General features: G+C 37.5%; 3 protein-coding genes across 10 annotated transcripts in view; 2 read left to right on the plus strand and 1 right to left on the minus strand.

The window, feature by feature from the left end:
* LOC106069139 (G patch domain and ankyrin repeat-containing protein 1 homolog) overlaps positions 1–26,014 on the plus strand; it is a 153,598-nt gene that overhangs the window by 88,380 nt on the left and 39,204 nt on the right. The gene's annotated exons all lie outside the window — the stretch shown is intronic.
* Positions 1–26,014, plus strand: part of LOC106078643 (uncharacterized) — a 107,054-nt gene that overhangs the window by 50,872 nt on the left and 30,168 nt on the right. The window lies entirely within an intron of this gene.
* On the minus strand, positions 464–24,326 carry LOC106078625 (BTB/POZ domain-containing protein 17-like). Of its 4 annotated transcripts, none has more exons than XM_056019222.1 (2): positions 24,309–24,326; positions 464–3,098 (listed from the first exon to the last, which is right to left on the minus strand). In XM_056019222.1, the coding sequence occupies exon 2, from the start codon at positions 2,994–2,996 to the stop codon at positions 1,686–1,688; it is 1,311 nt and encodes a 436-aa protein (XP_055875197.1). In that variant the 5' UTR covers positions 2,997–3,098; positions 24,309–24,326; the 3' UTR covers positions 464–1,685. The 4 variants fall into 4 exon arrangements, with proteins under 4 accessions (XP_055875197.1, XP_055875196.1, XP_013095018.2 ...); XM_056019221.1 differs by lacking the exon at positions 24,309–24,326 and adding an exon at positions 17,672–17,881; XM_013239564.2 differs by lacking the exon at positions 24,309–24,326 and adding an exon at positions 17,367–17,881.

Here is a 26,014-nt window from a genome sequence, read left to right on the forward strand (position 1 = left end):
TAAATTACTATTTTTAAAAAGGATATTTGATATCATCATAAACCAAGAATGTGACAAAAAAAAAATACTTCACTGTCCACTATTTTAAGTTGATTTTTTTTTTTTTGTGATAGGTTCATTCTGATAGTTAGATTTAAGTTTTAACTGATTTTTTAGGTTGATTCTTACTAGCTGTTTTTTTGCAGACACATTTGTATTCACAACCTAAACAAGATAACTCTTTAGTACCCGGTGTTGTTCAATTGTTTAGAGGTTTACCCTAGACAGTTTTTTTTTTTTGTTATTTCTGTTTTATTTTTGAAAAAAAAAAGTTTTCCATGAATCTTATACTATTCCATACACAAGAGAATAGGACCTGTGGCAGGGGTAGACGGGTGGTAGATAATTGCTGAATGCAAACTTTAAAAAAAAAAAGTCTTAAGTTAAAAAAGGTACTGAACGAAATGGAGACAAGTCAATCAAATATGCTTTCATCAAGTTTGTATTTCATTGTTTAAAATAGTATTTTCCAATAAATCTGGCCACTCTTCCTGCCACTTGATTTATTGCATACATTTATTTCATACATTCAAAGCAACATTGCTACAAACCAGGACACTTGTTACAGTGAACATGAAATGATTCAAATATCCAAATCATAAAGCGAACATATCATTAAATAATAATAATACAAGAACGTTCATATCACTAGAGCGCTTTCAAAGATCAACATAAACAAACACAAAATCAATACATTTGAGCAGCCCCCTAACTCCACCACCCCCCCCCCCCACTCCCTGCGTCAGGCAACAACGTTTTCCCATTCACTAGACTCCCCAAAAGTTGATAAAGCAGCACTCAATTTGTGTTCCGTCCATACGTGATAATGTCCCATCTCTAACCAATGCCATTATTTGTCTTGACTTGCTTTAATAGCAACAGATTAATTACGAAAATATAGTAGAAAATGGCGTCCAGTGTAAGAGGGAAAACAAGGGTAGGGAAGTAAGTTGGGAAAATTATTTCTAATTGATGGAGTTTCACTGATTTACGCTTGCTAATAGTCATGCAGCACTATCACTGAGACTATGTTACCGTTTAGTGCCTTGGACTTTATAAGAAAGTATGTTAGAGCTCTGCAAGCTAGATAGGCTTCTGTTTGAGTAACTTAGGTTTATTTCTGCACGAATCACATTCATTAGTTGAACATCGAACCACAAACAAAAATCTTCAACCAAAGTAAACGGGACCTGCATGGTCTCTAATAGTTTGTGAACGAAAAAAAAAGTAACCTTACTATAGCATTAATATTGTATACAATGGTCTTGTTCACATTAAACAGAAGTAATATATATTACTATCACACGAGGCTTACCCAATGGCTTTTTTTTTTTAATCAATCACAATCGGTTAACTAAATTTTGTCGTTAAGTCCTTATCTACTCAGTTTGAGTCGTCTTTGAATCACATTTGGTTCAATCCATTTTAAGTTGATTATGTTATAACCATCGAAATGAATGTTTATATAAGATATCTGCGCCATGAAATCACATTCGAATAAATGATCACATCTGTAAAACGATGGCGTTATATCCGGTTAGACCTGGCTTCATTACATTCGGATAAACCAGGCTGTATCACATTAGATAAAGGGAGAATGTTGACCCTGAAACATTGGCAGGCGGCTACAAGGTCGTGACTTATGTTTACATTTGACTATGCGAGTGTATGTTGATCTGCAGCGCGATGTCGGTCGTGTTGCTGCAAATCTCTCTATCCGAACTATGAACTCGTGGATGGACGGCTGCCACGGGGGATGCCATAGGTCGATGATTCGTCTGCCGCTGGGCGCGACACAGAAGCGTGTGCTGATGAGAATGATTGTCGTTGACCTCGTCCGACCTGGAGAAGTCAGCGATGCTATCACAGCATTGACCGGAGTTGTAGTTGCTATCGGGGCTGGCCTCCTCCCACTGCCAGGAATGGGCCTGATGCTGGAGCTCTTGAGAGTTCAGGTTCTCCCCACCGCACACGGTGTGCCTGGTTCGCCCCTTGCCCCTAGCACGGTACTGCAATCCAGTGAACTCGTCCTGCGCCTCTGGGACGTCCTTGAAGCAGTGGTATTTAATGGCCGCCTCGATCAGGTCTTGAACCTGGGGAAAGTTTTTAAAGCTAGCAGCAGTATACAAATGGTAGAGAACTCTCCTAGGAAGTCTTGGGTAACGTATAGAGGATAGAATCTCCTGGATTCTCCCTTTGTCCTGAAGCTTGTTTCTCTTCATCCAGTCAGTAGCTGCAACCAATATAAGATTCTCCTCGCACAAGCAATCGTCACAACGAAGAAGATCCCTAACGGTCAGCCATTCACATGTGATCCATCTCTCTGTGTGAATCAGGTCCACGAATCGTCTCGCCAGCACGTTGAATGCCATCCTTCGGGTTTCTTCCCTGTAAACGCTCTCTTCGTACAGGTCGCATACAGTGGTCACGGAGAGGGTCGGCGGCGGGTTGGCGCAGTTGATGTCCACGGCCATACACTTGTTGAGCAGCTGTAAGATGTAGTTCTCGCAGTGGTTGGCCAAAGCGTTCACCCCGTACTTGACGGACAACTTGAAAAGCGGCACGACGTAGTCTCTGTGCAGCCAGACGGCCCCGCTGTAAATAAAGTACAGAAATCTGCTGAACACTGCGCTGCACTCGGGGGCCTCCTGCAGGTGCAGCACGGGCTTGCTGCTGTTGTCCGACGGGGTTGTGGCCAGACTCGTGATGAGTGCGGCCAGCCGTTCGCTCTTGAGCCCCACGATGGTTTTGTGGGCGTGGAAGACTGCCTCCCCATGATTGACGTCCAAGACGATGTCGCTAAGGGACTCGCTGTTGAAGAGCGGCTCAAACGACTGCGTCGTCTTGACCTTTTTACTGCCATCGCTCAGGCTGGCATCACTGTCGTCGTCGGGCGGGCGAGTCGGGTCAGGGTGGACTGAAGCTGGGGCGCTGAATCTTTTCATGGATCGTAGCATTTGATTACATCCCTGTCTTCATAACTGAATGAATATTCCGATACCGGTACAGCATCGTCTTTGTCAGGAACTATAGAAATATGTAGTCAAAGTAGGCAACGTCTGTGGAGGAAACAAATTAGATAGATGATAATCGACTACAATCAAGAGATGAAGTTCAAAACAATATTTAAAAAAACCAACTGCACATTTGAAATGGCTGGCTGACAGAGCTGGATCGTAACTACGTATACATCCTAGTTGAGGCTCAGTTCTGTGGCTAGTTCGATGCTACATCGGTGATAGCTATACTCACCACGTAGAAGGGAAAGGATGGGGGAGAAGTGACCAGCAATCAATTGGAATGAGCTGACAAGATGAATCACTCATCGATCAGGTACCTGTGCGTCTACTTCACCGACCACTTGCTGTAATGGGGTAGAGAGACTACGAGAGGGCGGACTGTGGCGTGTCTATGGGTTCCCTGTCACGTGATAGTGCCAAGGCCGTACTTAAGGGGCTTCTGTCATTAAACCTCGGCCTGTCAGGCTCGGTACCAAGCGTCATTTTGGGGTGAAATAATAGTGGATTGTGTTACACTGATATTATTGACGACAGAACTAGTTAGCTTTGAGTTCACCGTTGAGATCCAAACTGTTTTGTTTCAATGGAGCGCCAGTAAACAACATAACAAAATGCGTTCTTTTATCATCTATTCATTACAATAATGCTTTTTGTTCAGTGTAGGAGAATAGCTCTAATCTGTATTGGAGGTGGTATGAGAAACGTGCGGGATTAACCCATTACTCCCTGATGCCTTAAATGATTTCACTATCTTCATAGACATTAGATCAGACATGAATACGCTGGCCTCTTGATAAGTACAAATGTCAAGACGAATATTTGAAAGGGAGAAAAACGGCAAGATTAATATTTGATTGGGGAAAACAGGCAGGGGATTATTTGATAGAGAGAAACAGGCAGGTGATTATTAGATAGAGAGAAACAGGCAGGTGATTATTTGATAGAGGGAAACAGGCAGGTGATTATTTATTTGATAGAGGTATTCTTGATTAAGATTTATATCTGCTACTAAAGTCAATCATTGATAGAAACAGAATAAAAAAAACGTATAATGAAGTCAATGAGATATTGACACAGAACGAAACAAATGTTAGTTTGCTTACAGGATATAAAATGACAAGAGAAGCTGGTTAGCCTCCCCTTCATCTGGTACCATCAATGGCCGCCTCCAAGCATCGCACTGATTGTTCATAAAAATAGTACTTAGTACCGTACCTAATGTTAACAAGTTCGGAGCCCTCGGGTGGTCCAAGAAAGTAGGCTAATCAGAACGGCGGGTCAGTCAGGGCTTACGGGTCACGCTGATCATTAATGACTCGTATAATCTAAAGTTCATTTATAAACAACTCGCCCTAGTTGGGGGAGGATATGCGTTTAAGGAATTTCTGGTTAGAGATTCAGATGTCAAATTAGCCCGTTACAAAAGTGTTGTTTTTTTTTTCATGATCGGTGACTGCGAGTTTCTCCCATTGAGATAGAACTCTACAGGAATTGAATACCACTCTAAAATGGCTTACCCATCATTGCTGCTTTCTTTTAGCTTAGAACATGTAGTGATATTAAATGTCTGTTTTTTTTTCTTCCCTAAACAGAAAATAGCCATAACAGAGTTGTTTGTTTCTTGTTAACTTCTAGTTATTACTCTACCAGCATGCATCATTTCATGCTAAGTCACTCTATAGTTTATTATTATTATATATATAATGTAAGAAAATTACGTGTAAGTACTTATTTAAAGTAGTATTAATTAGGGAATGATCTCTGCAGTACGCATCCCAAGGGTGAGATAATCTGTTGAGCTGGTGGCCCCTTCGAACTAAACTGCCCCCCCCCCCCAAACAATGTATACGTCAGAGTATATTGGGTGTTTTAAAGTGAAACAGTTTAACACTTTGTATTTGATGACTCTGCTAGAGAGAACAAGAAAAGAAGGCGATCTGAAGAAATGTGTTGGCGATATAATGGAGGCCAAAGAAAAACGTTAGAAAATGAAAGGAGAAAGAGTCAACAAAGTAAATAACGTCAAGATCACTGAAATGACACTGAAAGATCACTGAAATGACACTGAAAGATCACTGAAATGACACTGAAATATCACTGAAATGACACTGAAAGATCACTGAAATGACACTGAAAGATCACTGAAATGACACTGAAAGATCACTGAAATGACACTGAAAGATCACTGAAATGACACTGTAAGATCACTGAAATGACACTGAAATATCACTGAAATGACACTGTAAGATCACTGAAATGACACTGTAAGATCACTGAAATGACACTGAAAGATCACTGAAATGACACTGAAAGATCACTGAAATGACACTGAAAGATCACTGAAATGACACTGAAAGATCACTGAAATGACACTGAAAGATCACTGAAATGACACTGAAAGATCACTGAAATGACACTGAAAGATCACTGAAATGACACTGAAAGATCACTGAAATGACAACTCAATCATAAGAAGTGCATTGTGCTATTAACACAAGAGCTTAGAACTTAAATTCTACAGCGCTGAAAGGTCAAAGTGCACACAATTAATATATGTTTATTAAAATACTTGGCTTTTCAATACTTTCATATTCTTAACACCGGATACACCAGAAAGTTTGCTGTTTATGAATTTTTCTCCTTGTTTGCAAATGTCTAATAAAAAAAATATTAAAAACTCAATTAAAAACTCCAATCTCTATCTAAAAGAATAGTTTCACAAAAATGTATTAAGAAATATTAACACTATTTGTACAATCGTTTCCAATTGTGTGTACATTGGATAGCCAGACAAACTGACGTGTATACAAAGACTATGATATCGGTCCTAGATTATCTCCGAGCGCCTAATACTAACAGTACATGGGATCTCTTAACATACGGATTAAACAAGCATTGATAAAAGTCCCTGTGCCACACAGTAGCGGCATTCCGGGACTCTTTAAACAACTTTCTACTTAACATTGAGAGCAAAGCAGAAGCGGCATTCCGGGACTCTTAAACAACTTTAAACTTTACATTCAGACCAGTGGTGCTCAAAATTCCAGAAGTCTTACTTTCTACTTCACATTTAGACCAGTGGTTCTCAAAATTCCAGAAGTCTTACTTTCTACTTCACATTTAGACCAGTGGTGCTCAAAATTCCAGAAGTCTTACTTTCTACTTCACATTTAGACCAGTGGTGCTCAGAATTCCAGAAGTCTTACTTTCTACTTCACATTTAGACCAGTGGTGCTCAAAATTCCAGAAGTCTTACTTTCTACTTCACATTTAGACCAGTGGTGCTCAAAATTCCAGAAGTCTTACTTTCTACTTCACATTTAGACCAGTGGTGCTCAAAATTCCAGAAGTCTTACTTTCTACTTGACATTTAGACCAAAGGTGCTCAAAATTCCAGAAGTCATACTTTCTACTTAACACTTAGATCAGTGGTGCACACAATTCCATAACTCTTAAAACAACTTTGGACCAGTGGTGCACAAACTTGCGATCTGATGCCATGGGCATTTCTGGACACGCGTGTCACGGGCCACCTCACAATGTTGTCCAATGCAGTGAAACCGAGACTCTGCGGCTTCGTGTGACCGTTGGCTGGAAGGCACGGGTGAATCGACCTTGGGCTGGGCATCACTAATATAGAGAAATGATGATTTGTTTGAGAGTGCTGGAATGTCGAATTGAGCTTTGGACAGTTTGTTTCCTCCCTTGGTCTGACTCTAAACTTATTAGTTGAAACTGAACTAGAGCTCGTTAGCGTGTGTCAGTTTGGGGGATGGGGAGTTATGTGCCCTTTTAAATCTTCGCAAGTTTTTATTTCCTGCTTTCCGAGATAGATTGATAGTTTAACGATACGGGATTTTTTTTTTATAGCTTAAATTAATGGACTTTGTAGCAATGCTTTATAAAGCTGTTTGGATTAGGTATATGCTAAGTGCAAACTTTAATTTCCTCTTATTTGTGATAACTATCGGTCCAATCTTTTAAAATGTTTTATAGTGTGCTTAATCATTTTGTACGGACAAGTCTTTGCTGTGTATTTTTTATTTAATTATATTTTATTTCATTCTGTGTTTTTTTTTTAAATAAGTTTTCCTGCTTGTCTTATAAAGCTTTCATATTCACTCACCCACATATACACATATACAATTTTTGAATCCCTCACCCTCTTCCCGTCCTTTTTTACAGCCCAGCGCCTCCATTACTTAGACATGGAATTATTTATTGTCGTCCTTGTATGTACAGCCCTCCCTCCTTCCTTTTTTTCCCCACTTGGGCCCCCAGTGCTGAGTGTTCAGATGAATGTGTACACGTCTGGGAGGGACGCAAGGGAGAGGGAGGGAGGGAGGTAGAAAACAACTCTTGGCTGTGGTAGCCAGAGAACTCAAGGGATGCAAGAACTCTGTATTTGTACAAGACACTGCGGTAGTTACTGTTGGTAGTGTGTGTGTGTGTGGTGTTTTGCTTTCTTCAGCGAGTCCATGTCAAGCGATGACCTGTGTTGTGGGTCAAGTATTAAATTCTTTGTGTGTGTGTAAATGTGTACGCATGTCTCTGTGAAGCACAGTGTGTAAATGTTCGTGTGGGAAAGTGTAACGGTACAAAGGTGAAGAGCAAGTCATGGTTGATGTATTTACACGCCTAAGTTTGAAATGTGTATTCTGTTTGAATCATTCAGTCCTCAGTCTATAGACAGCAATAGTTACTAAAAGCTAGTGAATAGTTCCCAAGGCAGAATATTTTGAGATCCTTTAAAATAAAATAAACATGTTTTCAAGTGCTAATTAATGTAATAATTATAATATGTTAGACACCTTATTTATATAGGTTAGTTATTTTAGTTATTTAGCGACGCACCATAGTAGACGCATATTGAACGGGACTAGTGACGTTTGGGATATGTTGGGTTAGAGACCGGAAAATCAGTTAGCGATAGAACATTCCAGGGTAACGACGTGTTTAGTGACAGAGACTTCTACTGTGGCCTTTTATCATAATAAATATATATTAACTTGTTCATCATCGTTGACTACATCTCTTCACCTGTTACAATCGATGTGCCAGTTCTTGTTTGTGTTGTTGGTCAACTACACGTAATACACCCGAACAATTACACCCAAACGATTGCAGAGTAATTGGTTGACTTCAAGACAGCCTGAACTAGCAACATCACAGTGGCGACCCCGAACCTCGAAGCCGAACCTCGAAGCCGAACATCGTACCGGACCTCGAAGCAGAACGTTTACTCAGGTGAGGGTCGTGCACTCGAAGATATAAGATTTCATCGGAGTACGGCTGAACACAGCAGTATCGCAGGGTGACTTTGTTCTAGATCTACATACAGTCGTCGTCTGTTTGATCGCACGTTCAACGAGCCGTTAACTCAGGGTGACCTTCGTCAGGACCGTAATCATCGCAACGCCTGATCTTCATATGCTGAACCGACCTACAACCAGAGAAACCGTTCATTCATAACGGGTGAGAGATCGTTAGTGAACCTGTTGGACATATTTTTTCTTCGTCGTAGGAGCCACGTCGAGTATCAAGTTTTACCTCGTCAGTTTCGAGAAGGACAGTTTGCCCGCTGTCAGAAATATTGTGAGTACTACAAGTTTGGTAGCTAACTAAATCGAAATCGCTCTGTCGTCTTACCCTTGGAGAGATTCTTGTGGAGCAGTTTGCTCATTGAACCGGTTGCTTGCCACGTTTATAACGGTCACTGTGTTTAACCTTTGGAAGGTTAGTGAAGTAATCTTTATCAGTACTGAACATTGATATATCTAGTATTCGTCGGTCTAGACCATATCTAGACTTGTTAGCAGTGAAGTTGTGGAAACAGCTACATCCACTTAATTTCGTTGAAAACCGTTAATCGTCTAACGGAACGTCGTCGGAGGTGACCTTGGTTTCACCTAGTCTACATTGGACAGTTTGGTCTAGTGAAGCAGAGTACAACAGCAAACTTCGTCGTACTACCAGAGTAGCAGCAGAAGCAGTGAACTATTTTAGAGAACCGTTATTCGTCAGCCCAGATCAAGTCATCGTCGAGAAAGTCGTTATTCGTCAGCCCAGATCAAGTCATCGTCAAGAAAGCCGTTATTCGTCAGCCCAGATCAAGTCATCGTCAAGAAATTCGTTATTCGTCAGTCGTCCAGATCAAGTTGCCGTCAAGAGACTGTTATTTGTCAGTAGTCGTCTACACAAGTCAAGTCATCGCCAGAAGAACCGTTAACTTATTCGTCAGTAACTGTGTACACAAGGTCGTCGGAACTACACATACAGTCATCAACAGTCGTCGAAGAAACTAGAACATTTTGCTGTGGCATATCAGGACATCTGTGGCATTACGTGGGATACTGGTAGCACCGGAGAACAGAGTCAGAACTGGAAGAGAGGCAGTGGAATTTGTTGTGATCTAGCATATTCGGGAGTCCGAACAAAGGGATCTTTCTTATCAAAAGCTAAGTGCCATTTTTCTTATTAGTATATGTTTAGATTGCCCTTAGAAATAGATTTTGTCTAAATTTGGTACGTTAGCCTGAGTAAAATCAGGTGGTGCGCCTTAAAACCCGTCGGGGTAGAAGACGTAATTTAGATGAAAAGCTATATTATATATTTAGGATTGTAATTTGTTTTGTTTGTGTAAACGTCATATCCGTTGTTGCCTGGTTACTTCGTGACGTTATCATTGTGTGCCATATTGTCACATCCCAACCCATAGTGATAGTCTCATTTAATTATTTCATTTGTGTATATTATTTTAAATTATTTATTTTTATTAATTTAATTAGATCTGTATTTTTTTTTTTTTTCACTTAATGATAGAAAGTGCGGGTAGGATTCTTTTACTGTGAATCAGACTAAAATAATTTTAGTTTGAGCGGTTAAAATCAATTATGATTTTGCCATGAGAATAATGCCGAAACTGGCTATGTAGTCAAACACTGTCGTCTGGCTAAATATAGATCTGCAAATTTTGTACATCTCTTTGGTACAATTTAATTATCTAGACTCTACTTTGAAATATTATTAAGTTGAAGATGAATGAAGGTAGTACATTCTAGATATATATATCTTGTTGAAGATATATTTGACATTGTATAAACATATTTGTTTTATACGGTTAAATAGAACCATAATCTACTCTAGATCTAGACTCTAGACAGTCTTTGAATTTACTCTAGACATTTCAGTCATACCAGATTTTAAAATTGATCATAGTTGGTCATACTAGATCTAATAGTCATAGTGCTCTTGATAACTAGATCTAAATGGTAATATTATACATACTATAATATACTGGATTTAAATTTGTGTGATACTAGATCCAATATACAGATTTGAATATAACCATAATAACTCAGACTAGATTTATACATTTAATAAATCTATAGATAGAGACATAACATTTAAAAATTTGTATAAAAGTGTGGAAAAACTTAAATATAAAATAAGTTTAAAGTATAGCCATAACTAATATAGGCCAAGTAAAAATATATATAAAATATAAAACACAATGGCTACATCATCATATGTGGACCTTAAGGAGGTTAAGGAAACAGCTATGCAGGATGGAAAGGCCATGGAGTTAAAAGGAAAGGACTTAGCAGCTTATGTACAGCAAGTTGTGAAGGAGGAAACGGAACGTCAAAGACAAGAGATAGAAAGACAAGAAGAACGTCAAAGACAAGAGATAGAGAGACAAGATAGGATCAGAAAGGAAGAATATGAGAAGCAAAAAGAGGACCGAGAACATGAAGCTAAAATGGAGAAGATGAGATTGGATGCAGCACAAGCCAGAGCCCAAACTGAACAAGGAAATAACACAAATAACTCAAATAATTATACCACTCAAAGAGACAACCCTAATTCACAAACATGGCTAAAGAGAAAAATACAAAGTTTTGATGAACAGAAGGATGACATTGGTGATTTTCTGAAAAGATATGAGGCAAAAATGTCTACATTTAATATGCCTGAAGAAGAATGGTCTGAAATACTGATAGACTTTGTTCATGGTCAAGCTCTAACAATATGCCAAAATCATGACCATCATATTGATGATAGCTATCAGGTTTTAAAAAGAGAGTTATTGAATGCCTATGGTCATAATGCTACAACTTTTAGAAAGAAATACTTTGACAATATACCATCATTAGGAATAGAACCCCAAACTACCATTAATATGGAAAAGGATTTTTTCAATAAGTGGGTAAAATTAGAAAAAGTGAATAACTCTTATGAGGGATTAAAAAATTTTATTTTAGTGGACAACTTTGTAAATAAATGTGATCCTCAGTTACAATCTTTTATTAAAGAAAGAAACCCAAAAACTATAGATGAAATAACAGAAATAATGAGAGTATACAAAAATGCCTATCCAAATAAACCATTTTCTGATAGGGATAAGAGCAAAGTAGATTTAATAGGATACACCAAAGAAAATGTTGATAGAAGTAGAAATAGAAACAGATCAAATAGTGGAAATAGAAAATATAGTGAAATAACCTGTTTTAAATGTCAAGGAAAAGGTCATATAGCAGCTAACTGTAGAAGAGGGAATAGTAGGTCTGGAAGTAGAAATAGATACAATGAACAAAATAACAATAGATATAGGAGTAGAGATAGGAATGACAGGGGAAATTATAGAAATAGGAGTTACAGTAGGGAATACAAAAGTAAAGGTACAGATAGGGTATATTTCATGGAAGGAAATAGGAACAATTTTGCAGTGTACCCAGGGTTTGTAGATAGAATTCCGGTGGAATTAATCAGGGATTCAGGTTGTAACACTTTGGCAGTAAAAACTAAATTTGTCAAACCTCATTGGTATAAAGGGTTTACTAAGAAAGTAGAATTAGCAGATGGCACTGTAAGGGAATTTAAAGCTATAAGGGTGTACATTGAAACTCCATTTTTCACTGGTTATTGTGATGGCATTGCAATACCAGAAATGAGATATGATATGTTAGTAGGAAACATAAAAGGAGTTAAAGAATGTTCAAGAAAAGAATTAGAAGACTGGCAAAACAAATACAAAAACATAAGACAAAATCATGGAAACATAGAAACACAAAATATAACAAGTATGGTAATAACAAGATCAATGGATAAACAAGATGAGAAACAGGAAAATACAATAAATGTAATAAGTAAGGATGAAGAAAAAGAAACCAGTAATGTAATACAAATAGAAAATACAGATGTTAAGGAAAGTGAGATAGAAAATGAAACACAAAATAGTCTGGAAACACAAATATCTCAAAGTGAAAAAGAAACAACACCCACATTTGCATTAGAACAAATGAATGACAATATTATTGGGAAAATTTATTCAAGAATATCAGATAAAAACAATAATAATCCAATGGAGAAATTTTGTATAGAGAATAAAATATTGTTTAGACAAACAAGTAATGATAACAAGAAAATAAAACAACTTGTCTTACCACAGAAATATTGGAAAGATGTTTTAATCATGACACATGATAATAATTTAGCAGCACATAGGGGAGTAAAGAAATGTTATAGGAACTTGTCAAAACAAGTATTTTGGCCCAAAATGAAAGCAACAATCAACAAATACATAAACTCATGTGACATATGTCAAAAGAGATCTAACAAAAGCCTAGTGAATAAAGCACCTATTCAAGAAATGGATGAACCTACGGCACCATTTCAGAAAGTATCTATTGATTTAATAGGTCCTTTAATTCAAACTGAAAATAATAACAAATACATTCTAACAGTAATAGACATGTTTAGTAGATACCCAGAGGCAATCACATTATCAAATACAAGTGCAGAAAATATCATTAATGCCATAACTCAAAAAGTAATTACAAGACATGGTATACCTAAAATTATATTGAGTGATCAGGGATCTCAGTTTAAGTCAGAACAATTTAAGAAATGGACTAAACAATACAATATACAGCACATATACTCTTCGGTTTACCACCCGGAGAGTAACGGTTTATGTGAACGATATGGTGGATCATTAAAAAGATCACTAACAAAGATAATTCAGAATAATCAGAACAAGTGGGATCATTACATTAACTATGTACTATTTGCTCATAGAAACAACATCCATGAAGCAACACAATTTTCACCATATGAAATAATACATGGAAGAAAACCCAGAGATGAATTAGATGTTTTTAAAGAAAATCTAATAGACAATGAGAATAAATTAAATAATGACAGTGAAACAACAATCACAACAGAATTGAAAGAAATATGGACTCAAGCATATAACAACAATAAGAAATATAAACAAAGTGCTCATGAGAATCTAAATAAGAAAAGACAATTGAAAACACTAGAAGTAGGAAACAACGTATTAATATTAATAAATGACCTGAAAAATAAAATTGGTAAACAATGGAAAGGTCCATTTAAGGTGATAAAACAAATTAGTGATGTCAATTATCAAATTGAAATAAATGGGAAAGTTAAAACATATCACATAAATAATTTGAAACTATATCATGATAGAGAAGATGAGTTGATACAAAACATTCAGGAGGAAATAGAAAATAAATTTTCAGAAAGAGAAGAATGCTTGATGATAATAACAAATGAAAATCATAATGAAAATGATATTAAGGAAATACCTGTAATAGAAACAAAAGAGAATCAAACTTGGCAAAAGATTAATCTTAATAATTTAACTAAGGAAAAGTCAAAAGATATAACTAAAATAATACAGGAATACAAAGAAATTTTTTCCAGCATACCAGGAAAAACAAATATTATTAAACATGACATTAAAGTAACAGACACAAAACCTATCAAGCTTAAGCCATATAGAATACCGCTACATTTACAAGACAAAGTAAAGAAAGAAATAGACAATTTACTAGAATCAGGTATAATTGAACCATCAACATCTCCTTATGCTTCACCAATTGTGATAGCCAAAAAGAAGAATGGAGATATAAGGTTATGTATTGATTATAGGAAACTTAACAACATCACAGAATTTGACCCATATCCAATGCCAAATATAGAGGATATTTTACATAAATTAAATGGAGCAAAATTTTTTACTAAATTAGATTTAACTAAAGGTTATTGGCAAATACCTTTAACAGAAAATGCTAAACCTTACACAGCATTTGTAACACCATATGGTATTTTTCAATGGAATTATATGAGTTTTGGATTAGTAAATGCACCTGCCACATTTAATAGAATGATGAACATGATAATTGGAAACAAAGAAAATGTTATTTGCTATTTGGATGACATATGTATTTTTAATAATAGTTGGGAGGAACATTTGGTAGATGTAAAAGAAGTGTTCAAAATAATAAAAGAAAGTGGACTTACAATTCAAGCAGAAAAAGTAGAAATAGGATTGGAGGAAATAATTTTCTTAGGACATAAAGTAAATAACAACATGATTAGCCCTATTGAAGATAACATAAAGAAAGTACTTAATATTGAAATACCTACATCGAAAAGACAAATTAAAAGTATATTGGGAATAGTAAATTATTACAGAAAGTTTATAAAAAACTTAGCAGAAATAGTGAATCCACTAAATGACTTACTTAAAAAAGGAAAACCTCAAAAAGTAGTTTGTAATGAGGAATGTGTGAAAGCTATTGACAGAATTAAAGATGTTTTTAGTCATGAACTAATATTAAGACTACCTGATAAAGACAAAATATTTTATGTCACAACTGATGCATCTGGTAATGCTATTGGTGGTTGTTTAATGCAGAACTATGATAACTTACATCCTATATTATATGTAAGTAGAAAATTGTCAGAGGCAGAGAAAAAATATAGTGTCATTGAAAGAGAAGCCTTAGCTGTAATATGGGTAATTACTAAGCTAGAGAGCTATTTAATAGGAAGGAAATTCATATTATTAACTGATCATAAACCTATTCAGTATATACAGCAAAAGAGCATGAAAAACAGTCGTGTTTATAGATGGTTCTTAGCACTACAGGAGTATAAATTTGAAGTGAAAGCTATTAGTGGAGCTGTGAATATTGTAGCTGATTTATTGTCTAGAATGACATTGAAGTGAAACAGTTTTGTAAATAAACTATGATTATATTGATTATGTAATATATATTAATATATTGACACCATTTATATGTTATGAAAAGGGAGATAAGTAAAGTTGATGTTAAGCATTTAAAAGTAAGTATGGATATTTTTTTTGTGTGAATCATTTCATATATCATTGACGAAAGTTAGTTCTATGGAAAAGGGTGAGTATAAAAGAAAAATGGACAAAAGCGTATAAAAGGGTGGTAAGAAAAAATGTATTGAATGTGTAAATAAAGTCTGTAATTGTTTTTTGAAATATTGTATTTTATCAGATTACTGCCAGTGAAGAACATTTGAGATGTGTAGGACATGCCCATAGGATGCCACATTTTCCTCTATGATGAACTGTATACCAATGAAGATGATTCTGGAATGTTATGAACTGTTATGAACATTGACATGAATATGAGGAACTGTCAAGATGAAGATGTCAAGATGAAGAGATCAAGATTTTATGTTTGTGGTCTTCCCCTTAAATTGAAAATGCCCTTGTAAGACTTGACAGTAGTGGAAAAATATTGACATATTTTTTTTTCAAGGGGGGGAGGAATCTGTTAGACACCTTATTTATATAGGTTAGTTATTTTAGTTATTTAGCGACGCACCATAGTAGACGCATATTGAACGGGACTAGTGACGTTTGGGATATGTTGGGTTAGAGACCGGAAAATCAGTTAGCGATAGAACATTCCAGGGTAACGACGTGTTTAGTGACAGAGACTTCTACTGTGGCCTTTTATCATAATAAATATATATTAACTTGTTCATCATCGTTGACTACATCTCTTCACCTGTTACAATCGATGTGCCAGTTCTTGTTTGTGTTGTTGGTCAACTACACGTAATACACCCGAACAATTACACCCAAACGATTGCAGAGTAATTGGTTGACTTCAAGACAGCCTGAACTAGCAACATCACAAATAATAACCCACTTAATGAGACCTAATTGGGCTGTGTAGTTATCGTTTTTTTAATGAGACCCCATTGGGCTATGTTTTTTATCGATCTTAGCAGTCCCAAAGAAAGGCAATCAGCTCAAAATAATTATCTTCATACAGATTCCATTTATCATCACGTCATTACTTTTTGTAAATAATAGTATACTAAACAAAAAATTACTCGGAAAAAAATCATTGGCCTGCTAATGAAGAGCATGAGTCGGCCTGTCTGACAGGAGCGATCCAAAACTTGTTCAAGTTAGACGCCCCGCGTTATCCTTCTTTGCCTTCTATAGAAATGATAAACATACAACATTTAATATGTATTAAGAGAAGGTGAAGAAAATATGGTGATAAGCTCCGAGGTGGAGGACTGGAACCACGGACCTCCAACTTGGCACTATGGGGCCGGATTTAAACTTGATAAGGCCCTAAGCTATCTGAGATCCCTGGAACTATTTTTGAGAGGCCTTCAAGCAAGTGGCGGCCCCAAGCTCTAGCTTATGTTACCTATAAGTAAACCCAACACTGAGCCTAGAAGCGACAAGAGTAGGAATCTTGCTTCTGACTTGACCATATTTCACCATATTTGAGTCAGTTTGTGCTCTCAACAACTCTTGTCCTCCAGTGCTGCTACTCTATGTTAACAGACCATGTCTTAAGTCATCAGTTATTTCTGCACTAAAAGCTTTATAAAGTCTATTTAGGTTTCGTTTAGTAGAACTACACACCTCAATATCGTATATACTTTATTATCTTTTGAGAGGTTTTTAATATTAACAGTTAACTGCTGTGTATCAGTATGTATAAAAGGGTTGTCCATCAACTTTCCAGACAGAACGGACGTGAAGATGACCATTAGTAGCCTAAGACTTTTTCTAATTATGTTCCTAAACTGACATTACACACCAGTTGAAGTTTAATCTTGGTTAAAACATCCAGTAATCAGACAACGGCGACCTACGGACTGTAGATCTAGATCTTTGTTTATTTCTGAGCAGGCGTCTTGCTGTGACCTGGGAACGATCCACTGAGAAATCATTCTGTGTTTACATTCGCAGTGAGTTCATTGTCTTTAATTCTCAAATAGTCAATCAATCACTGTCACCTTTTAAATGGGGCGAATGTAACGTTTTCCAATACCGTTCGAACCTGACCTCTTTTATAAGCTGGTGGTAAATTTAGATTTAAAAAAAACAACAACCTGTACTTCCTGTACTATAGTTATATATTGCAAGTAAGAAACAGGCTTATGTAGAGATAGCGAGGCGACATACGTACATTGATGTGTTACCATTTGGACCGTTCATCCGTAAAGCTAACTGCAGGTTGCGCTGACCTCCCGTTATCTCCTGTATATATGTACACAATGTCCGAAGTTCACAGCAATGAAAACAAATCGATTAGAACTCCAACGTAATGTGAAAACAACGGCGACGGTTGAAGAAATCGAATCGAACACTAAACGATGTATCCACAGAAACAGGTGGTTTACAAAGAAAACAGTAACTTATAAAAGTCCACTCGACAATCTCCAGTAAGTCCGAAGAAATGAAAGGAGGGGGAATACTCCTCTAATCGCCCGCTCTAGTCACCTACCCGAGACATTATGTTGAGAGCGGGCCAAGAGAGTTCGACTGAAGGGAAGTAACTGCAACTCCCTTTCACCCCCCGTCTCTCTCTCTCTCTCTCCGTTTTTCTTCGACGAAACTATTGTTTACAGGTCGAGCTACCAGACGAGTGTAAATTTCAACTGTCAGCGTTGACCTCACTTGTCAAGCCTTAAACGATTGCTTACGTTGTGTGTGCCGTGGTCCGCAGTCAACGGTTGTTTTCGCCAAAACCCGCCATTCCCTCCCCCCCTTCCACCTCTCCCAAACTGGGGCCGTGTCTCTCGGTGGGCGCTAGTAGCACCGGGCTGTTAATAGCCCAAGACGCGCGCCCCCTTTATTGTGAGCAAACACTTTCCCCCAGGTGTCTGTTGATCCCCTCACCAAAACGCAAGGTTTCAAGGACCCGTATGAAGTAGACTCGAGACGACTTCAGCAACAACATTCCGTTACAAGCGCGTTCTATAACATGCGAGGGGGGGGGGGGGGCGGAGTCTTGTGACGACTAAAGAGATGGGGGGGGGGGGGGAGAACGTGGTGGTAGGAAAGGAAGGTGGGGGGCGAGTCCCCGATTGTGTTGAAGTGGCGACCATGCAGAAAGTAGCTTCTTCACATTCTTTTATTGTTCCCGCGTTAACGGGGGCCGCCGCTGAGAATGAAATGTACCCCCCCCCCCAATCTCGTCTAATAGTTTTGGCCTGCTTCCCGCTGTGCATCTATTGTCTCCCTTATCCCTCTTTTCTCTCCCCCCCCCCCCTCCTTCCACGGTAACAGGCGGTGGTCACACGTCACAGAAATTTGCCCCATTCATTGGGAGGGTGGGAGTGGTATTCGGGGAGGGGAGGAGGCGTGTAAAGGAAAATTAGTTCCCCCCCCCCCCTCTGCTCATCGGGGCGCGGTATAGATAAGGAATAGAATAAGCTCATGAATAATGCATTCTGCACTGTTGACAAATAACCACGACAGAGCGCCTAAAGGACAGCAGGGGCTAATGTTTTGTTCACTAGATCGACTTGGACGATGTATGACAAATGTATTAGATAAAACTAAGTTTGTTAAGAACCATGTATAATATTTAATCTTTATTGAATCAAGTTCTAGTTTCCACTCGTCTGAATACAGTTAATAACTACAATCGTTTGACTGTATGACATCATTTGTTGTTTCTACTCCAAGGGAGACTACTTAAATATATAGTGGAATCATTTAGTGAACTGTATTTGTTTTGGGTTGTTGTTTTTTTAAACTTTCATGATACTTACTAGTAGGGTCTACTGCAAATACTTTGCACGATTTCTTTACGATTTAAAATCACAATTTCATTGATTGCCTTTGCTAACCTCTATATCCCTTATTAAAGCAATTAGTTTTCGGTTAAAACGTTGGCATATTGTTCCACAAATCTCACTTGCTAGATTTCTATTTGGTCATATTTTGTTTTGTGTTTTAAAGTTAGACTGTCACAGCGACAACCACCGAATCTGTCTTCATGTCGTGGTATTTCGAGGTAAGGATTAGGCCTATCAACAATCAGAAGCTGTCCTGGCAGATCTAGGCTTCGGATAGTGAGAACTCTACCCACAAACCAATCCATACGTTTTTCAGAAATGCTCGAAATTTCGAAAAATGGGAATTGTATTATTTTAAAACTGAAGATTGTTACTTTTCTTGTGGAATGAAATATTTCACTGAATATATTGGTTTAGAACTGAAGATTGTTACTTTTCTTGTGGAATGAAATACTTTACTGAATATATTGGTTTAGAACTGAAGATTGTTACTTTTCTTGTGGAATGAAATACTTTACTGAATATATTGGTTTAGAACTGAAGATTGTTACTTTTCTTGTGGAATGAAATACTTTACTGAATATATTGGCGTCCTTTGTGTTTTTCATGATTGAAAAGTTCTAATTACAGTTCTAATTACAGCATTATGATATGAACGTGTCTCACTGGCTAGTTCTAATGTTGAAATACATATATATGAAAAATCTGGCTTGTTAACTAAGGATTTGTAAAGTTTAAAAGCTTAAGGTTGTGCCAAACTGGACATAGATTAATTCTTATTTATATCACGATAGAAACAGACAAATCCTTTTGCTTTTCACGTTTGAAACATCTATTTCTTTTATATATAGAGTCTCTCTCTCTCTCTCTGTCTCTTTGTTTTCCTCTTTGTTCTGTAGTTGTGTTTCAATTTCCCCCTTCATAGCTTTACCATCTGGGTCATTATTCCTAGACATTTCTTTTTAAATTCTTCGTCTGTGTCTGTTTGTAACTATAGAGATGATTACCACTGGATGTGTGGGGATGTGTGGGGTAGGGGGGGGGGAAATTGTATCGATTTAACCTTCGTTAAAATGAACTTTTTTTTTTGTTCACTTTAGTGTTAGGACATTTCTAGAAAGTTACTCACTTGTAAGGTGGGCTAGTTTATGTTACATCTCACAGTTTTCAACGGGTGCAATAGGAGGAAATACGATGACCTTTTTTTTTTTTTTATTATCTTATACTAGAATGTGTATTCAACGTGTGGACACAATCTTAGATGTGACTTTGTGTGTTTGGGAAGGGGGACCACATACTCGAACATTGGTTTGGTGTCAGAACATTTGAAGTGACCCAGAACCCAATAGTTTTTGTTTTTACAAAGCTCATATCGGCTCACTTTGTCTAGGACCCATTTGGAACATGTTATTTCTGCCCCTTTCCATTCTTGAATCAAGTGCAAGCTTTGTACAATTAGTCATTGTTCCTAACAAAACACGAATCAATCAAAAAATTAACCAATCATTTAATTAAATTGTGGTAATTAATGAATTTGTTTGATATCGTGAAAGGGAAATTTAATTAACGGTCAAACTAGTCTTCCCCATGTCGCCAACGAGCTAGTAATTTTTTTTCTCAGCATTATACATCAACTGTTAAATTTCTAAATTTCTAGACAAATGTTAGAGCCGTTTTTGAGATTAGCGTCGAGATTCGTTCTCATGAAGGTATTACTTGAATAGAGGTATTGTAAAAATGTTACTATATACATGTTTGAGAACATTTGACTGTTATAAGATGTAGTTCAAAGTAATGGAACAAAATGTAACCCATGAATTTGTATGATGGATGCCAGAAGTGAAGTTCTTGATTGATTGAGTACAAGCAGCGGGACTGGTCGATTAATCAATGCAGATTCCAGCACGTTTTTACAAGAGATCAATAGAAGAGGGGGGGGGGCGGGTCATTATTGAACTTGTTGATGAAATGTGACATTTGATTGAACCCAGTAGACTAGAGTCCGTGGTCAACATGGCTCAACGAGAGCCCGATGAAAGGAGGACATTTTGATTGAATGTAGTACCGCGCCAGTGTCGAGAAGAGGGAATTGGGAGATGGGGCTTTGAAAGGGGGAAGGCAGCCACGAAGTTATCACCCATGGGATTGAAATGTCTCCGACGTTGACTCGATCAATTATCTAGTCTATTAGTTTAGCTAGTGGACCGAGTAGGCTGGATTAAATCCCACTTTTTTTTTTGTCACCACGCCATTTACCAATTGTCTTGTCATTGGGAAGCTGTAGTCTTGAGATGTGACTGGGTATCCATCTGGCTTATTGGGGAGAGATAAAAGGTTGAAGCAAAGCGTCCAGATATTGGGTTGGATTCACTTCTCAAAAGACTTAAGTCTAGGTCGACATTGATGCAAACGTGTATGGACAATGTCAGACCTATTTGCCAAGAGCTCTGGATATCCTAGACTGACCTAGACACTTCATTTGTTCTCCCCCAAATACTCTGTAGAATTATGGATTAGAAGGGATGCTGTAACTGGTCCTAATTATATGGGTATATTAGTTGTATATATTTGTTTTATATTTTAAAAATCTTCCTTTTTTAAATACTAGAGTGCATTCTGGTTTCTATTAAACGCACGATTGTGGTCTCACATTCAAGTGAGTAGTAATCATCTATTTACTGAGGTGTAAGATTTAGAACTTTAGTGGGACAAGCAATCTTGACATTACAGTATCAAAACTAAGAGCAGTTGGTCTTATTTCAAGTATTGGCCATATGCCGCTTTAAGCAATTGTAATTTTGTAAATGTTTGAATAAAGATTATCAATATAAAGAAATAAAATGAGAAACTTATCATCTGCATTTAAAAAAATAGATAGAAATTAACGCATGATTCTAAATTCTTCATTGATTAAGGACATTTAAGAAATGCTATGCAAGGAGAAAAAACAAACAACTAACATGTATACAAACAAATATAAAGAGGATAAAAACAACAACTAACATGTATACAAACAAATATAAAGAGGATAAAAACAACAACTAACATGTATACAAACAAATATAAAGAGGATAAAAAAAACAAACACAAAGAGATACACCTGGTGTCATGTAACAATCAAGTAAGGACAAAGATTAATTCTGTCTTGACATGAATAGTACTGTAGACAACTCCGTAATACATTGATGATGTAGGACTTGGGTGCCAACTGAACAACAAGACGTACACAAGGGAAATAACCTATTCTCGCCACTGCTTGATGTTTGTGTTGGTGGTGTTATCTCAGATCTTCGTGGCGTCACTCCACATCTGGGTAGAACCCTTGACAAGGGCTGAAGATGTATGCCGGGTACCGCATGGGAGTCGTCTGCTGGCAGAGGAAGAAAGGCGAGAGGAGTGATGAGTGACACCTCTGGGACATCATACCTGAAGTGTTAACCGGGATGGAGGAGGGAGGGATGACATCTGACCTGTGAACTTTAACCTGCCTTGCTTTCTTTCGAAAACCAAGATATAGATTTATATATTGGAGTTTGTAGGGCGTATGGTTAAAGCGTACTACTTTACTGTGGAAGATGAGTGTTTAGGTTATATAATAATTGTTTATTGATCAGGTTTAGTCATGGAGACATCCACTTGAAGACACACCTCAATGAACTTTTTGGACACGTCATGAAGATCCTGATATCCACTTGACGTTATTTGCAGACACACCTCAATGAATGTTTTGGACACATCATGAAGATACTGACATCCACTTGACGTTATTGCATAATGAACTTTTTGGACACATCATGAAGATACTGACATCCACTTGACGTTATTGCAGACACACCTCAATGAGTGTTTTGGACACATCATGAAGATACTGACATCCACTTGACGTTATTGCATAATGAACGTTTTGGACACATCATGAAGATACTGACATCCACTTGACGTTATTGCAGACACACCTCAATGAACTTTTTGGATACGTCATGAAGATACTGACATCCACGTGACGTTATTGCAGACACACCTCAATGAACTTTTTGGATACGCCATGAAGATACTGACATCCACTTGACGTTATTGCATAATGAACTTTTTGGGCACATCATGAAGATACTGACATCCACTTGACGTTATTGCATAATGAACGTTTTGGACACATCATGAAGATCCAGTTGACTTCGTGACAAACATAAATGGTATGATTTTGTAGGCACGATATAACGTTTATAGTAGACACACTACAATAAAACCTTACCGTAGTCACACTGCAGACAGGACAGTGCACAGAACTATCAGGTAGACACAGACACTAATAAGTAAAAGTTAACAGACACACTACATTTTGGTGGACACTCCATTACAACCAGAAGCCTTATTGCACTTGCATATTTTTTCGCATTTCTATTTGTTGCGATTGACTGCTTTTGTAGCGCATTTGTGCTTTGTGGTAAGTAAAAGTAATATTGTTCAAATAATAACAAACACACTGCCCGACTTGGAGGCAGCGTCATAGTCCACGCATTTCTGTCTTACTCGGTACCTGCCGCTTCTATATTACAGGACAACCGCACTGATGTAGTAAAGCGCTTAGCCCCCGAACCGGGGGCACCGGGTTCGAATCTTGGTGAAGACTGGGATCTTTTGTCCACCCAGCTCTAATGGTTACCTGACATTAGTTGGGTAAAAGTAAAGGCGATTGGTCTTTGTGCTGGCCACACGACATCCTCGTTAACCGTGGGCCACAGAAACAGATGCCCCATAGGTCGCAATGTCTGAATTGGTAATTTTACTTTGTATGATGTGTATGGGTGTGCCTACGTTTGACAAAGTTGGAAAGGAGAAGAAAGAAGGGGGATTACCCGCTCCGACACAACTTAATGCGACACTGTCAACCACTGACAACCCACACTTTGCGAGTTGTAGAATCTAAATGAGTAATGAGTCCCAGGGGAGCTATATAGTCCGACGCACTGGCCACGGGTCAACCAATGAATTGAGTATTTACCCTCCTCTCTCTCAAGTTATCGCCATAATCTGATTTATTCATGTCCACTGGGTGTTTAGTCCAGTTCTCATTGACCGCTGGATGGTGTCCATAACATTTACTAACCTTGATGAATGGTCAAGAGGCGAGCTGGTCGAGAGGGAAAGCTCTTGGCTACCTTATTTGGGGGTTACCAGTACAACTTCTGGTAGGGCTAGTTTTTTGTTTGTTGTTTTTTTTTTTGGTTTACTTTGAGATATTAGAACTAAAACGGCTGTAGTATAAATCATCTCATCTTGACATTTGTTGGACCAAATAAAAGTAGTTAGTTGGGGGGGGGGGGGGGGCTAACATACCTCTCTGGCTAACTTTTGCCACATAATGAGCTGCTCCACTTCGATGGAAAGAGAATGTGCTTACACTACTTGGTCAGTTGATCATCCACACTTCATCCAGTTCTCATCGACAGCCACACTTGCTAAGTGAAAGAAAAGAAGTTTCTCATACATTTAACAGTCGATGTACTTGGACCTAGCTCTATTGTTACATGGACCTAGTTCTTTTGTTACATAAACCTAGCTTTAGTGTTATATTGACTTAGCTTTAGTGTTACAGAGGTTTTTGGAGGTGAATACGTCTATTTTTCAAAAATTCATTCTGATGAGCCAATATCCAAGTGTGTGCCAGAGTTCCTTGATTAGGTGTAGAATAAACAGAATTCCTCTTTACGAAATAAAATAAATTGAAGCCTTGAAGTAAAAATCATGAAAAGATTAGACAACCAATAATACACTTTTAATTCAATAATAGATTCACAAAAGTAGACTTAACATAAAGCTTAAAACTTTAGAATTGAATGGACCCTGATATAAGCTTGTCGCTTCAATGAATAGCTTTCAAACAGAATGTTGTAGTAGCGGAATCTAAATAGAAAACAAATGTCTCTATTGTGTAGGAACTTAAAGCTACTAGAAACCAAGATGTAAAAATCTGTTTACATTTCTGTGGCAACTTTGACTCGAACATCACGTGAGTATTCTATATACTATGTACTTGGTACTATGTATCAACGGATGATCGTTTCCCCGTGATCAATCCTTAACCCAAAAGCTTTCTTTTCCTTTTTGTTCATTTAGATCTATTTAAGGATTGAAAATATGAATGCGATCTTTAATCCGACACAAATGACCGTCTACTTTGAAAATAAAAATAAAAAATGACTTTGAAAATTACTTACACACAAACAACAACAAAAAATCTGATTTGTTTCAAACAACTTGCTACACAAAAAGACAAAAAAAGTTTCTTCTTTCTGGAGATTTTTTTGGAGGGTTTGTTGTTGGACTTCCATAATGTCTGTTCTTTCATCAGCCCGCCAAATCACTAACTGATTTTTTTTCACTCAATGACTTAAACAACTGGCTTCCACAGGTACATAGTAGAGCGTCACTAACAAACATTACACAGGCGTCAGAGTTTCTACGTCACATCTATCTTCTGGAAATATCTAGGGAATACAAACTTGAGTTTTGTTGTGGTTTGTAGATCTAGAGATTATCAACTATAATTTTGTTGTTGTTTGTAAAGAATTATTAGCAAGGGCTACTAAAAAGCATCTAAAACACACATACACGTAGGCCTATCACAAACTGGTCACTAAAAACATTCAACTATATCACTTCAATCTAATTCAGAAGTTTCTTGGACATGTTACAACAGTGTTGTTTTTTTCTATATTGTCTTGACTTATTCTCCCCCTCCTCCTTTTTTCCCCCATATACTTAGTCTTCAAATGCTTCTCTCTATGTACCCCCCCCCCCCCCATGTCAATTGTCCAGAATTTTTTTTTTTTTTTTTTTTGCTTCTAAACCATGATGAGTATTTATGACTCTTGGGATAGCAGATATATATATATATATATTGGTGGCTCAGTGGTACAGCGCTTGTCTTCCGAACCGATGGGTCTAATAAGTACCTGACTTTAGTTTTGGAAGGCAGAGTCGGCTGGACGTTGTGCTGGCCACATGACATGATGACAACCTCTTTAGCCGTTGGCCATAGA

This window comes from Biomphalaria glabrata, chromosome 2 (assembly GCF_947242115.1).
Source record: "Biomphalaria glabrata chromosome 2, xgBioGlab47.1, whole genome shotgun sequence".
NCBI lineage: Eukaryota > Metazoa > Mollusca > Gastropoda > Planorbidae > Biomphalaria > Biomphalaria glabrata.

Excerpts from the sequence above, each read along its gene's own strand:
- LOC106078625 (XM_056019222.1), bottom strand. The coding sequence starts at position 2,996 with ATGCTACGATCCATGAAAAGATTCAGCGCCCCAGCTTCAGTCCACCCT.